Source organism: Corvus brachyrhynchos, unplaced genomic scaffold (assembly GCF_000691975.1).
Source record: "Corvus brachyrhynchos isolate BGI_N302 unplaced genomic scaffold, ASM69197v1 scaffold565, whole genome shotgun sequence".
Lineage (NCBI taxonomy): Eukaryota > Metazoa > Chordata > Aves > Passeriformes > Corvidae > Corvus > Corvus brachyrhynchos.
This window is the reverse complement of record NW_008237911.1, coordinates 455,628-468,490: the sequence shown is the minus strand read 5'-3', so window position 1 is coordinate 468,490 and position 12,863 is coordinate 455,628. Positions and strand designations below refer to the sequence as shown.

Sequence of the window (12,863 nt, the reverse complement as noted above, 5' to 3'; positions counted from 1 at the left end):
AGCAGGAATATTACATGTATCTCTTTACTCAGGGGAGTAGGATATTCTTCACAAGGAAAGCTCAGAGTGGATTTGGGAACAAGGTTCTTTCAAGTCCCAGGTCAGGGTGTTAAGCTGAAAACTTCTCACTGGATTTGGGTGAACAAGGCTTATGTTCTGTTCTGCTTTTGACTAACTATGCAAAAATCACAACTGCTCAGATATAGAGACACCAGAAGTTATTATCTGTGAACCTTTCTCTAACCCTACTAATGAGTTACCCTAGGCTATTCAGTATTTCACCTTTCCTGTCTTCTTATTAAGATTCCTTCTTCACAACTCAGATTTACAGCAGAGTTTGATTTCCGGACATACGATGCAGAGGGGGTTATCCTGTATGCAGAATCCCTGGACAAGTCAGCATGGATCCTGCTTGCTCTTCGAGATGGAAAGATTGAGATTCAATTCAAGAATGAGTTTGGAACAAAAGTCACCAGTGGAGGCAAAGCCATTAATGATGGGCTGTGGCATATAGTAAGTTGGATTTTCTTCTCCCCTTCCCTTCCTTTTACTCGCTATGGGAACATGCTGATAAATAAAGTAAGGAGAAACTGAGCAATTATTGAAAGACTTAAAATGATGCACTCAAACCCCAGATTTAAAAACCAACCGAGAAATGCACAGAAATGCCTTGCATCAGGAAATTCTGCTACCTTTTAACAACCAAGGAAGAGATAATTACCTCCAGCTATCGATACAACAATGATTAATTTAAAACATGAAAAGGAAAATGGCAGAATATTCAAAACTGATTGCATGGTCAAGTGCACAGTTATTGGATACTGTGTGTTTAGAGCAAGTTCTACATCTGCTAGACCAAAAGTGCATCTCGTTCTTCAAGCCTTCATACCTGAGATGAAAACCCTTTCTGACTTACGCCATCCACATAGCACACCAAATTATTCACGTCAGTTAGATTTTGTTTGTTATGCTCCTGTGAATGTCCCTGGATATGGACAGTTGTTCTGCATCAAGTTTAAATACAATGTACATAGTGACTGCATTAAGACTATTTTCCAAGGTAGATATTTAAAGAAACATTAGTCATACTTCATAGGGCTTATATAATTATTATTTAATATAGTCTACATTTTTGTGCATGTATATATGTAATTATTTGTATTTTATTCCAGATATCAGTTGAAGAACTAGAACACAGCATCAGTGTAAAAATAGCTAAAGAGGCTGTGATGAGTATTAACAGCCCAGGAACTCTGTTTAAACAATCCCAGGGTTTCTTGGAAACCAAGGTGTACATCGCAGGATTACCTCGCAGAGTGGGCAGTGCTCTTGTTAAACAGGTAATTAAATAATAATAAGACTAATATTGATTGATACTGCTCTGTTTGTTCAGTTTTGTGCTCTTGGGAGTCGCAGAAAAAGCAAGCCTGGCATGGAAGCCATTTAGAAAATGAAAGTCTGGTTATTAAACCACTGTTTTGAAAATAAACACGCGTGAAGCTTTGCAGCCTGCCTTCAGGAAGGTTTCATGTTTAAAAACACAGCACTTCTGGTCTAACCTTTGAGGATTCTGTAGCCTGTTTCCTAATATAGCTTTAAGATGCCCTAAATCACCACCACTGCTGCTGAGAGTGCATTTCAGGGTGATTCATGTCCTGGTCCTGGCTTTTTCTAAGCTCAGAATAGGTGATGCATTCACTGTGCAGGCAGCACAGTGAGCTTTTGTTTTTACAAGGTTTTATAACAGCCCAGGCTGGACAAGGCCCATGATTCTTTCAGTCTCCCAAACTCAAGGAGTGGGTACAGTCAAGTTGTTGCAACTGTCTGCTTTATAGTGCAGGAGCCTTCAAACTAATTGGCAATCTAAACAGAGTTTAGATTAAAAAAAAAACCCTAAAAAATCAATTTTTGTTCAAAAGTGAAGCAGAGAAAAAATTACAAAACGATAACATCCCATTATCCAATAGAAAACAATTCCATAAATTTCTTTGTACTTTGGTATAAAGATAAAGCTTTGAACAAGGAGCATTGCTAGTGATGATTATCTTTCAGCTACAGAAACCTTGCTGTCATTTTGTCTAGGTCACAACATGAGCTTCAAAAGTGGAAGCAATCTCTTTTTGTCCAGATCCCTGGCAGCAAAGTGGGAAATGTTAAACCAGAAACGCCTTTTGAAGGCCATGATACCAAATGCCTGCCACTATTTTTTCTCCCAGCATCACTGCTGTAACCTGTGGCGTTGATAAGACTGTTATTAACTACCCAGAAATAACTTGATATGTAAAATAATGCCTCATTATTAACACTTTAAAAACAACTTGGAACTCAAACCCCCAATGCTGTCATTGTGGTACAGATTAACCCTCGGCTGGATGGTTGTATCCGGGCCTGGAACCTGATGAACCAGGGACATTCAGGAGTAAATGAAGTTATTCAAGAAAAACAGAGCAAACACTGTTTAGTAGCAGTGGGGAGAGGATCCTTCTACCCTGGCACTGGAATAGCAGCATTCCAGATAAACTATAGTAAGTATTTTTCTGTCCCTATGGTTTTTTTGCTGGACTGGTGATGGAACAGATGAATTGTTAAAAGGAAGAAAATAAAAAAAAAAACCCACACAAACTCAGCTATACACCACTGCATCCACCAGTGATTCCCTTAACTTCTGTTAGGAATTTGCTTGGATGAGAATTTGAGAATTCTGATCCCAGTAGTGTCATCTATTCAGTTTCTGGAGTGCTTTACATTCAGAAGTTTATTTGCAAAGGTTGGGCACTATTGAAGATCCAGGATTAAAAGTTAGCTGGGGTTTTTCTGTTTTATTTGCTTGGGTTTCTTTAGAATTATAGTTCTTTCTGTAAGTTCCAAAATAAGCACTACTTTTTCCACAGTGGGGAGGAGATTAAAATACTAATTTTTAACTCCATATTAATTTTTCATTAGCAGATGGATTTACTAATTTCAATTATTCTCTTTAAAACAGATAATCTTGACAGTGCTGAAGATTGGCTAATAAATGTGACTCTGACTATTCGCCCATCCACAGACACTGGTGTTATGTTTGCCTTGGTTTCTAATGAAACAGTGCCTCTTGCATTGTCCATAGTGGACTCTAACTCCTCTGACTCACAGGTGATCTTACAATTCTCCTAACAGCTGCCAAGTCCTCCAGCTGGGTGAAAAACCAAACTAAAAAAAGCTACTCACACTTGCAGTGGAGCTGGTAGCCTTAATATTTTGAAAATTAGTTCATATAATAATGTTCAGAAAATATCTTTCTATTAATAATTGCTGCAGCAGTGACTAAGCACTAATCACTCATGCCAGGGAGATTACATTATGTAATCTTAGCTCAGATCCATTACATCATGTTTTCTTTAACCTTTCTTTCCAAATGCACTGAGCAGAAAGGGAGCAGAGTATACAGTATATGGCATCATGTTAGTTCCAAATTATAAACACGTTTTGTTGTCCTTGGGTTTTTACCAACATCCCTTTACATCAGCCATCCCAAGCTGGAGGATAATTATACACCATGGCTCATAGTGTCTTTTTCCCAAAGTAAGAAGCTGTAGTGAGCACTTGGGTACCTTTAAAACTGTAGGTGAAACAGGATTTTACCTCAGAACTGTAACCAAAGTTGTTCCCTGTAAAATGTTCTCACTTATAAATGTAAGAGTGGCATTCATCATCAGAAGAGATGGTTACACATCAACTTTTCCAGCTGAAGGTACCAGTATTTAATATTCTCTTCTACTTGCAAGTATAACATGCACCAAAACCAAGTAAAATGATGTGTTAAAGTGACATGTGACATCTTTGGTGATCTGCCATTCTTCCATCTAGAAAATCACTGTGACCATTGGGAGCATCACTGTTGCGCAGCTGGAATCAAAGAAGTTATGTACCCCCAGAAAAGTGCAGGTTGGACTTCTAGTGACCAAACAGGAGCTTGAATTGGCTGTTGATTCACAGACAGACAGAAGCAATTCTGAGCAACTCTCAACTCTGCATCAAGCAATGATGGCAAATGTTGTCACCTACCTGGGTGGCCTGCCAGGTGAGGCCTGTTTCTTGTCATTAATTTGGTTATTTCTGCAAGCCTGATTGTATTCAGCCTTACCCAAGCTAGGAAAAGCCTACAATTATAAAAAAAAGAAAGTTTTTTCCCTCAAGTGCCTCTTGTTTCTTCCAATCTTTTCAGCTTTGGAGGAAGCCAGCTTTTCAACAGTAGCATTATTTGGCCATAACCTCTCTCCAGAGGTTTGAATTTGGAAAATGTCTTGATTTTTGGGTTGGGTGAGCATTACATGTTTCTGAAATGCCACCATCTGGCACAATTGAGGAACTGCATCAAAAACGTAAGAAAAGCAGGCATTTTTAAGTAATCCAAATGTCAGAAGTGCTGAAGGGGAAGTCAGGAATACGGTTTCAACAATTAAACTCTGGGCAAGAGATGACTGGCAATCTTTATGAGACAGAGAACGTGTTGAAGCAACAAATATTTTGTTCAAAGCAAGCTTCAAGTTAACAGTCTTAAGACATGCACAAGGATTATTTTGTCCAGGAAGTGTGGACATACTTATGTATAAATAGGCTGAATCAAGAGGGAAAAAAAGCGTTGCCCCAAGGGAGAAATATTCAAAACCTGAATTTAAACTTGAAAATTGCTAAAGGAAAGGTGCCTTGGTTACAATGTTACTACTGGTAGAGCTTTTCTGTCTCCTCTATTATTTTATGGAGAATGAATCACAATTCCTAAGAAAATGCTACGAATTTGACTGACATGTCTTGAATTGACAAGGAATGAGAATGAGTCAATGTTTACTTAGTACAGGCAGGTCAGCAGGTTAACAGAGCCACAGTAACTAAGATTCCAGTAATTTCTTGGGCCTCTTCATCTTTGTGATGATTAAATGATTCTACATTGCCAGCCACAGAGCAATTAACATCTTAAGAATGAAGAGCTTTCCATTATTCAGGCATCCCAAAGAGGTAAGTAGCAAGTATTAGTTACTTGCTGCTCCTTAAGTGTCTTCTCTCAATTTTAAAAGGTTTGAAAGATATCTTAAAGATGCAAATTAACAAAATAAAACAAACAAACACCAACAAAAAACCCCTCTGTATTCAAAAACCCCGCGCATTTCATGAAGATCGTAAGTGCCCATTTTTGATATCCCTTTCTACAAACTAGTAACAGTATTGGGAGTGTTCCCCTGTTAATTTAGCACAATCAGTGCAGGTTAAACGAAGCTTCCATGGTTCTGTCACAGCAGTGTTTTCATCACTGGAGGAAAAAAGCAGAAGGGAACAATTCTGCAGTGCTGTTTGTGCAGTAGCTCAGCTTACAGCAAACTAAAAATCACGAGAAAACAACATTTCTTGTTCTTAAGGTAACCAAGTTATTTCCTAAGGAGGGGTAGGGTGATTATACCTGAAAAAGAGAGGATGCTTTTGAGCTCAGCTCCTCACCACTCTCATTCCAATTGCTGAAGGTGCTTGCATCACCTTAGGTCTACCTTGTCAAAAACCGGTTGTACCCTAAGACTTGAGAGCAATACCTGCTTGATTTTGTGCTTAACATATTGTTTCCTGGAAGCATATCCATGATCTAATGCTGCCCTAAGCCAGACAATGCCTAAATGAGCAGCAGATAAAGTGAGTCTTTCACAGAGAATTTACTTGGAAGCAGCAGTGAGGAAGCAGTAAAATGTGTGAAGCTCCCAGGGGTGTCCCAAGTGAGAAGCTGCATATTTGAATCTGGAGTAGCTTCCTGGCAAAAGCAAGACAGTTCTTTGTGCGACCTCTAAACCCAGAAACATCTGTTTGTACCTCAGGACAACAACAGTGGGCTCCAGGAAACAAACTCTTGGTTCACTGTTGTTAAAACAGGAAAAGCTACTATGGAAAACATTCCTGGAGTTCGGTTTCTGGATGGGAACAGCTTTCTAATGCATATTTAACATTTTACTGGCCTTTCTCAGCTCTGCTGACTTGATCTTGATCTTAAAGAAAAAGGAGAAGAACTCAAGTGTTTCCTGCCAAGTCATTCCTTTTCTCCCATGACTAAATAATGGATGGGGAGTGGAGTATTCCCCATGTTTTGACTGATCTGAACAATCCATAGGAATTTGCATGCCTTGGCCTAACACACTGAACGTGTTTCTGTGCAGATGTTCCTCTGGGTGCTACACCAGTGACTGCTTTCTATAATGGCTGCATGGAGGTGAAGGTCAACAACAGGCAGCTGGATCTGGATGAAGCCATTTCCAAACACAACGACATCAGATCTCACTCCTGCCCACTGATCATGCAGTAACCGTTCAGATCTTAATTTAACTTCTTTCCTTTCAGATATAATTTGTGTAATTAGTCTCATGCCATAATGGAGCTTGCATTATTTCGTGCAAGATGTGCCAGGGAAGTAAGCAGCAGCGTGTTTTTCTCCATTTTTATATAGAATGGAGGAAAAAAAAACCCTCTTTGTTCAGGTGGGAAGAGACAATCAAGATCAAAATTCTGTAAAACATTCTTTTCTATACATCAGTGGGAAATCTTAAAGCTAGATTTATCTTCCATGTTCATGCTATGTCCTTGACATTTTTTGCTTGGAGAGAAAGTTTAGGAATTTCTGTTTAGAAAGAATTTTACATCTTACTTTTCATATATCAGCACAAAGTTACAAGCTGCAAATAATTTTAATGTATTAGAATCTAAACCAAACCAGACTTATTACACTTTTTCAAGCATAACATGCAAAGAAAAGTCTCTACAGGTTTTGTAATATGTGCTTTTGGTAAAGGACAAAGTACGCTGGAATCTATAGCCCAAACTCTCTGTGAATATGTTTACAGGTTGTATCTATGTTGGTAAAGCAACTTCAAAATGGAAGTGTTTCTTTAAGTAGCTCAGTTTTTGAAAACAGCTTTGGTTATACTGGACCGGCTTTAATTTGTCTGTCTTTAGAACCCGGCTTTGGAGTTTGAAACGAGTTCTGGATCAGCTCAGGTCATGTACTTTCAAAGTGGGTTAAAATACACCCCAGGCAATTTTGAAAAACAGAGGAAATGGCTTGAATGAAGGAGCTCTGCATCACAGGACATCAAACTGGAATTTGCTGAGTAAAACTAAGGAATTGCAGCAGATACTTCTTCCATCACATCACTGCTCAACATAAGCACAGTCTGATGATCCATCATATTCCCTTTATTTAGGGCAACCTTGCCTTCAGAGAGCTCCAGAACAGATTTGTGAGCCCTGCTGCCCTTGAAAACCTAAATTTTGCAAGTAACATCAGAATGTAAAGCCATATTCTGCTCAGCCAATTTCAATAAACCAACAGGTAATTAGAGAAGTACTGCTTTCCTCAGGTGGGCTGATTTCAAGCACTTCCAGTATTTCTTTAACATCCTGTGAGTGTTCTTTCCACTTCCAAGCTCATTTTCACACCAACAGAAACCTCCCTGCACAGCTCACCTGGTGGTTCTGTTGACCCCAAACCAAATAAATAGCAAGAGAATTGCTGTGAGGTATAAATATATCTTCTTATCCATCAAGCACAGAGACATTTATCTGCCAGTGTTCCTGACCACAGCTCTGCTGTCTTCACTTGAGACACTGAAAAGGAAATGGATGTCCAGAAGGATGGATTGTGACAGTATTCATTTGGAGGACTGCCTTTCTCCAGGAATATTCTGAGTGACATCAGTGGGGTTTCTTCCAGTGTTTAATGCAAGGGTTAGTGCAGCAGAGCTGCAGAACCTGAGCCCATCTTTCAGTCTTACTGCTCTGGCTGAACTTTTTGGTAACTTCACTTCCCACTTGGGTAATGGAATACAGGATTTGCTCCCAACTTTGACCCAGTACAGCCTCCCAGTCTGCCCAGCAAGAAGCTGACACCCAGGGGCTAATTGCCATTAATACTTGTTCACTTTTCTAGGATGGCATGTACAACAAGTTTGGAATTCTGACTCCATGGAGGGGAAATCCTTTCCTGCAGTCATCCTTCCCTGCTTTTCCACCATCCCAGCACACACACACTGCATGCAGGTCTTAGCTGAAGAATAACTTGACTGAAACAAGCAGGTTTTGCATGCAAGGCAGAGCTGAATTGAGACTTTTGACATCAAATAAACACATGATCACTTTATTTATAATACCTCTGTGGCACCCATTAATCCTGGAAAGCCCCTGGGTCAGACTCTTGCACAGTAAGCAGAGAAAGTATGAGATGAAGAACACAAAGCCAAGTGTCATCAATGTTCTAAATGCTTATGGCCTGCAGGAACAAAAGAAAAGGTCTTTTACTGTTGTTTTTTAGGGATTTTTTTAGGTTTTGTTTGTTTAAATGTAATAAATTGTATAGAAGTGAAATTAAAGGAGGAGCCAATCACTTTCACACAGACACTGTTTCTCTTTGTTTTCATGGAATAATATTCTAGGGTTTTATAGTTAATAATGAAACCTCTGCACTTCTTTTTTAATGTAAAAGTGCCTCCCTATTGTAAGAATTAAATAAAGCAGCATTTGCAAGTTTCTTTTCATTTTAAGTTGTGTTTGCATGTCTTTGTTCATTTTTGCTGTACAAGGCTTGTTCTGGTAGTCAAATATCTTACTCAAGATATTCCCCAGCATCGAAGAGAAGAATTGGCTCCAATTAAGATGGCATCCGAATAGGCATCCATACTCTCTAGGTAATTAAGTTTATTAATTGTTCAATATTACCTGAGGAAATAAGACTTTGCTTAAAACTACATGTGGAAAAAAAGAAGATCAGGGCAAGTTACCAGTTCTGTATTTTCTCCTTCATCAGATGTATTTCATTGTATTTTTAGGTATAATCATTTCAGCAAGGGCCATTCAGGGTTTATACAGAACAGCTGGACCTGCTCTGCATTTTCAACTCCTGTGCACTTGTGCTACAAATCCACATGTCCCAATTTCCTTGAAAGTGAAATCCAGTCCTGAAATTGGTTCTCAATTAGACTACAGCAGTTTAGTTTACATGCTTTAATGCCTGCATGTCTTCTGGTAAATTGAGGGCTCTTGATGCTCAAGATTGGCTCTAGAGCTGTCATCTTCAAAGAAAGAGAGGCCATGCTCATTTTTGTCATTCTAGTCCTGCCTGTCACCGACTGGGGCACTGATGTTGGTCCTTTAATGTCATTCATCATACGTATACACACTTAGTATTTTATTGCCTCATAAATCTTTTTATATCAAAATAACCACCCTGATTTGGGCACAGTCTCATGTTTCATCTGCCAGAAATAACAAAAAATACCCCAAAGAAATGAGATGCAAGGAGATGCCCAATGAATAAGTAAGGCACCACTTTCTGAGTAAGAAGAACCAAGGTACTGAGATGTTCGTGCTTTTAAAAAATGCTTTCAAACCACAAAATAGCTGTACCACCCTCCTTGTTACACTGGGCACATCCTTCTGCTCAAGGAGCAGCTAAATTTCAGTAGGAATATGTGAATAAACAGCTAAATTGTAAGGGAGCTGGTGTATTGCTTACAGGCACTTGGATCAGCTACAGGGGTGCAAATTGATGCAGCTTTATATAATTCAGGACTTAATTACATGGCTTTTTCAAAAAAAAAAAAAGTTTGAGTTTTTGTTTGTTTGTTTGTTTTTCCTAGGAATTTGTAGTATCTCAGCAAATAAGGATAAAAGTCAGAAACCCACCACAGCCACCTCAGTGCACTGGCTTCTGCCCACTCTAGCTGAGCACTTGAGGAAGGGACACACAAAAGGAACCAAAACCACCCATCAGAAACAACACTAGACTTGAAACAACCTCCAAATCGACACACAAACACACCAATAAAAAAGCACCAGCAACACTGCCCCCCAGCATGAGGAAACTGAGCAGGTGTGAGGGCTGCAGAACTGAGGAGCAATACTTCTAGAAGTTATCAGTGGCCTTATTGGTTATGCTGTAAATAAAATACTAAAAAACTTCATTAGTAGGACAGAAGACACACACTAAGCTACACGTGAATTGTTAGAAGTTTTGAGTAGCAGAGACAATACCAAGTAAAAATGGCTTTGCTTAAAACATGCCTCAAGAAAGAGCAGCTCATCTATAAAACGATATTTCTGACTACCACTCAGCAATATCTTACCTTTCTAGCAGTGGGTTTTCCCTTCTTCAAGTTCTGGTATGATTTCCATCAACCAGAACTCAGCTTAAAAAAAAAAAAACAAACAAAAAAACAACACCAAAACACAGCTGTCATTAAAGCAAGGCTTACTCTTTCCTAGCCTATCACAGAGTGATTGATCATTGCCACCAGCTGGTCACAGACTCCTGCTAACTCAGCCCATGGAAAAGCAATCTGCTCTTCTAAACCTGGGTAAAATCCAGCCTTTTGTGTAAAGGGTGTTTTTCTGGGACAGAAGGTCATGTAGAGTTAACAAACCCATTTGCCTGGAACAGGCAAACCCCATCACCTTCTAATTCCTGACTTTATACAACCACCAAGGGCAATAGAGGCATTACCTGAGCTGCACAGGTGAGCTGGAGTTTGTGTCTTGCTGGAGGTTTATACTCTCACAGTCCTGCAGAGGTTTCCTAAGTAGTTCATTGGCAGCTTCACAAAATGCTCACAGTGAAGTCATTCTGCTGCATTTGCTGTTTCCCACAGATGGGAACCAAGCTGACACCAAGGTCTGCCCCAAACTGCCCCTGCATCTGCTGGGGTGGGTTCAACCCCCAGTGCTTGGGGTGCCCTGCCCTGTAGGGGAGATGAAATCAGGCTGGGTCAAAAAGTCAAGAGAGGGACTGGTATCCTGTCTCCAGGCTGCTCTTGCAGGCACTCAGCATTTTAGACAAAGATAAATGAACAGCATTTCCAAGCACGCTCCATATAAAAAAAGTCTTTCTCTTTAAAAACACAATGTACAAACAACTTCACATAAGATGAGCACACTGCAAGTCTTTTTAAAGCCTTGCACTACTGTTTTCTGAACTTTATTTACACACAAAAGGCTTTCAACAAAGAGCCTGACAAGAATTGGAAATATAGGCTGAGTTTGGTTTTTTTTCAAACAAATGAACAGAATCTAATCACAATAAGTTGGGGTAAGATGGATTGATAAATTCTTTACATATCAGTGAAGAGCCTAACCTATGATGTGAATGATGACAGTCACCTTTCCATATTCTGCTCCCACAGAAAATAAAATGGTTTTTAGAGCTACTGGGAAGCAGGTAACTTCAAAGGTTATTTTCTCAACTTTTTGCACTGTGTAACAACCTTTTTTTCTGAATTGTCTTTGGGCTTACACCAGAAGGTGAAGATCCCAGGAGTCCCAGGTTCCCCAGTGCTAACAGTATCAGCACTGGATGCATTTAGTTGTCCCTTGCTCTATTTTGGGTGTCAGTGACATCCTTAGCTGAAGCTGGCGAAGCAGAGCTGTGATCTGTGGTCTCAAGGGGTGAAAATGTAATTTAGCTCATCTACAAGACAGTAAAACTTTGCCAATATTTGAAATGTCCAGCTACTACCAGACGCCTGGAGAGATCATTGCTAATGAAGGATGAAATTGATTTTATCAGTTTTACCCTACGCTCTGTTGTAGGTCTTGATACATAAACAATCTTCCATCCCTCCACCCCACCCAAAACACAAACAAAAAGCAACCAGTGAAACTTAAAAAGCTGACATTCATTTCTCAGAAATTTGCATGGTGAATATTAAACAGAGCCCCAAAGTACTTTGTGCCTCTGCCCAGAACCAAATGGGTTTTCTTCCTTATGTGCACTGATTTTTCTGCTGCTAATGCTGGGTTTAACTCCTAAATTGCAGAAACTGTTTCTCTAGGTAAGTGGCAGAACAACACTCAAAGGAATGATCTCCAAGGGCACAGAAGGAATTCAGGCATCCCCTTGCTGTTGAAAATTGACCAACCCACCGCCCTTCATGCCTCTGGAAATCTGTCTTGTTACACAGAAGATCTCAAAGCCAGAACTGAGGTTATGTGCTGTTCTTCACCAGAACTAAGATCTGACTGGGTGCAATTACAGAGGTTTATGTTTGCAGTCAGAGGAGAAAGGCAGTAAGTCCAAAGATTCTCTGACTTCAAACAAAAATAAAACGTCTTTGTGGCAGTCCTACATGGGACACCAGCTTTAAGCTGTGCCTGCTGCATGATGTATACAGAGAGTGAGAAAGCAACTTTCCAGACAAGCCAGAAATCTGATGACTTCCCGTGTCTGCTGTACATTTTACTATGTATAAATATAGTATAAAACCTTTTAAAGTGTTGCACATAAGCCATGCTGGGTTTATGCAGCGATACCAAGTTTAAACTCCCATTAGGAACTTTGTATGCAGACTTTCCTAAGGATGAAGGAAGTTGCAATGACACCAATGCTTTTTGCAAACTGCAGCTGGGTTTATTTGCCACTGCAAGCCCATTTGTCCTGCTTTGTTACCGGGGGAGAGGGCCCAGGTGGCTCTGGAGCTCTTCTGTCCCTGTCCTTGTCTCCACAGACACTTCAATGTTCATGTGATGATCTGCAAATGTACTTAGAGAAATTCTGCTTCTCCACAAAGGCTTGTCTGCTCCAAGACTTTGTGCTGCTGGGCACAAGGTTCACTTTGTCACTGCAGTGCAATGCCAGTTTTGTTACCTCACCTCATAGGAAAAAGCCAATCCTGCCTCCTGACCCTCTTCCTTTATAAGGAAAGGTTTGTCCAAACACTGTCCTGAGGCAGATTCTCTCTCTTAGTCCCCTCCTTTTGTGGATGAGGTGACCCATTCATCATCTACACCAGAGAAAGCAGATTCCTGGATGTGCTGCTGCTCACTGAGTGCTCACTCAGAAATTCACCTGAGTGCAAACAGAGCAT

The 12,863-nt window shown here is 40.0% G+C and overlaps 1 protein-coding gene across 3 annotated transcripts in view; it reads left to right on the top strand.

The window, feature by feature from the left end:
- The window catches only part of PROS1 (protein S (alpha)), a 21,754-nt gene extending 13,205 nt beyond the window's left edge, over positions 1 to 8,549 (top strand). For 2 of the 3 annotated variants that reach the window (XM_017733055.1, XM_008632728.2), the window contains exons 11-16: positions 324 to 513; positions 1,173 to 1,340; positions 2,357 to 2,525; positions 2,984 to 3,132; positions 3,847 to 4,060; positions 6,174 to 8,549. In XM_017733055.1, coding sequence (XP_017588544.1) covers positions 324 to 513; positions 1,173 to 1,340; positions 2,357 to 2,525; positions 2,984 to 3,132; positions 3,847 to 4,060; positions 6,174 to 6,319 — 1,036 coding nt within the window. In that variant the 3' untranslated portion in view covers positions 6,320 to 8,549. The remainder of the gene's footprint in view (positions 1 to 323; positions 514 to 1,172; positions 1,341 to 2,356; positions 2,526 to 2,983; positions 3,133 to 3,846; positions 4,061 to 6,173) is intronic. The other variant, XR_001861621.1, reaches the window with a different exon arrangement.
- The last annotated feature ends 4,314 nt before the right edge of the window (positions 8,550 to 12,863 follow it).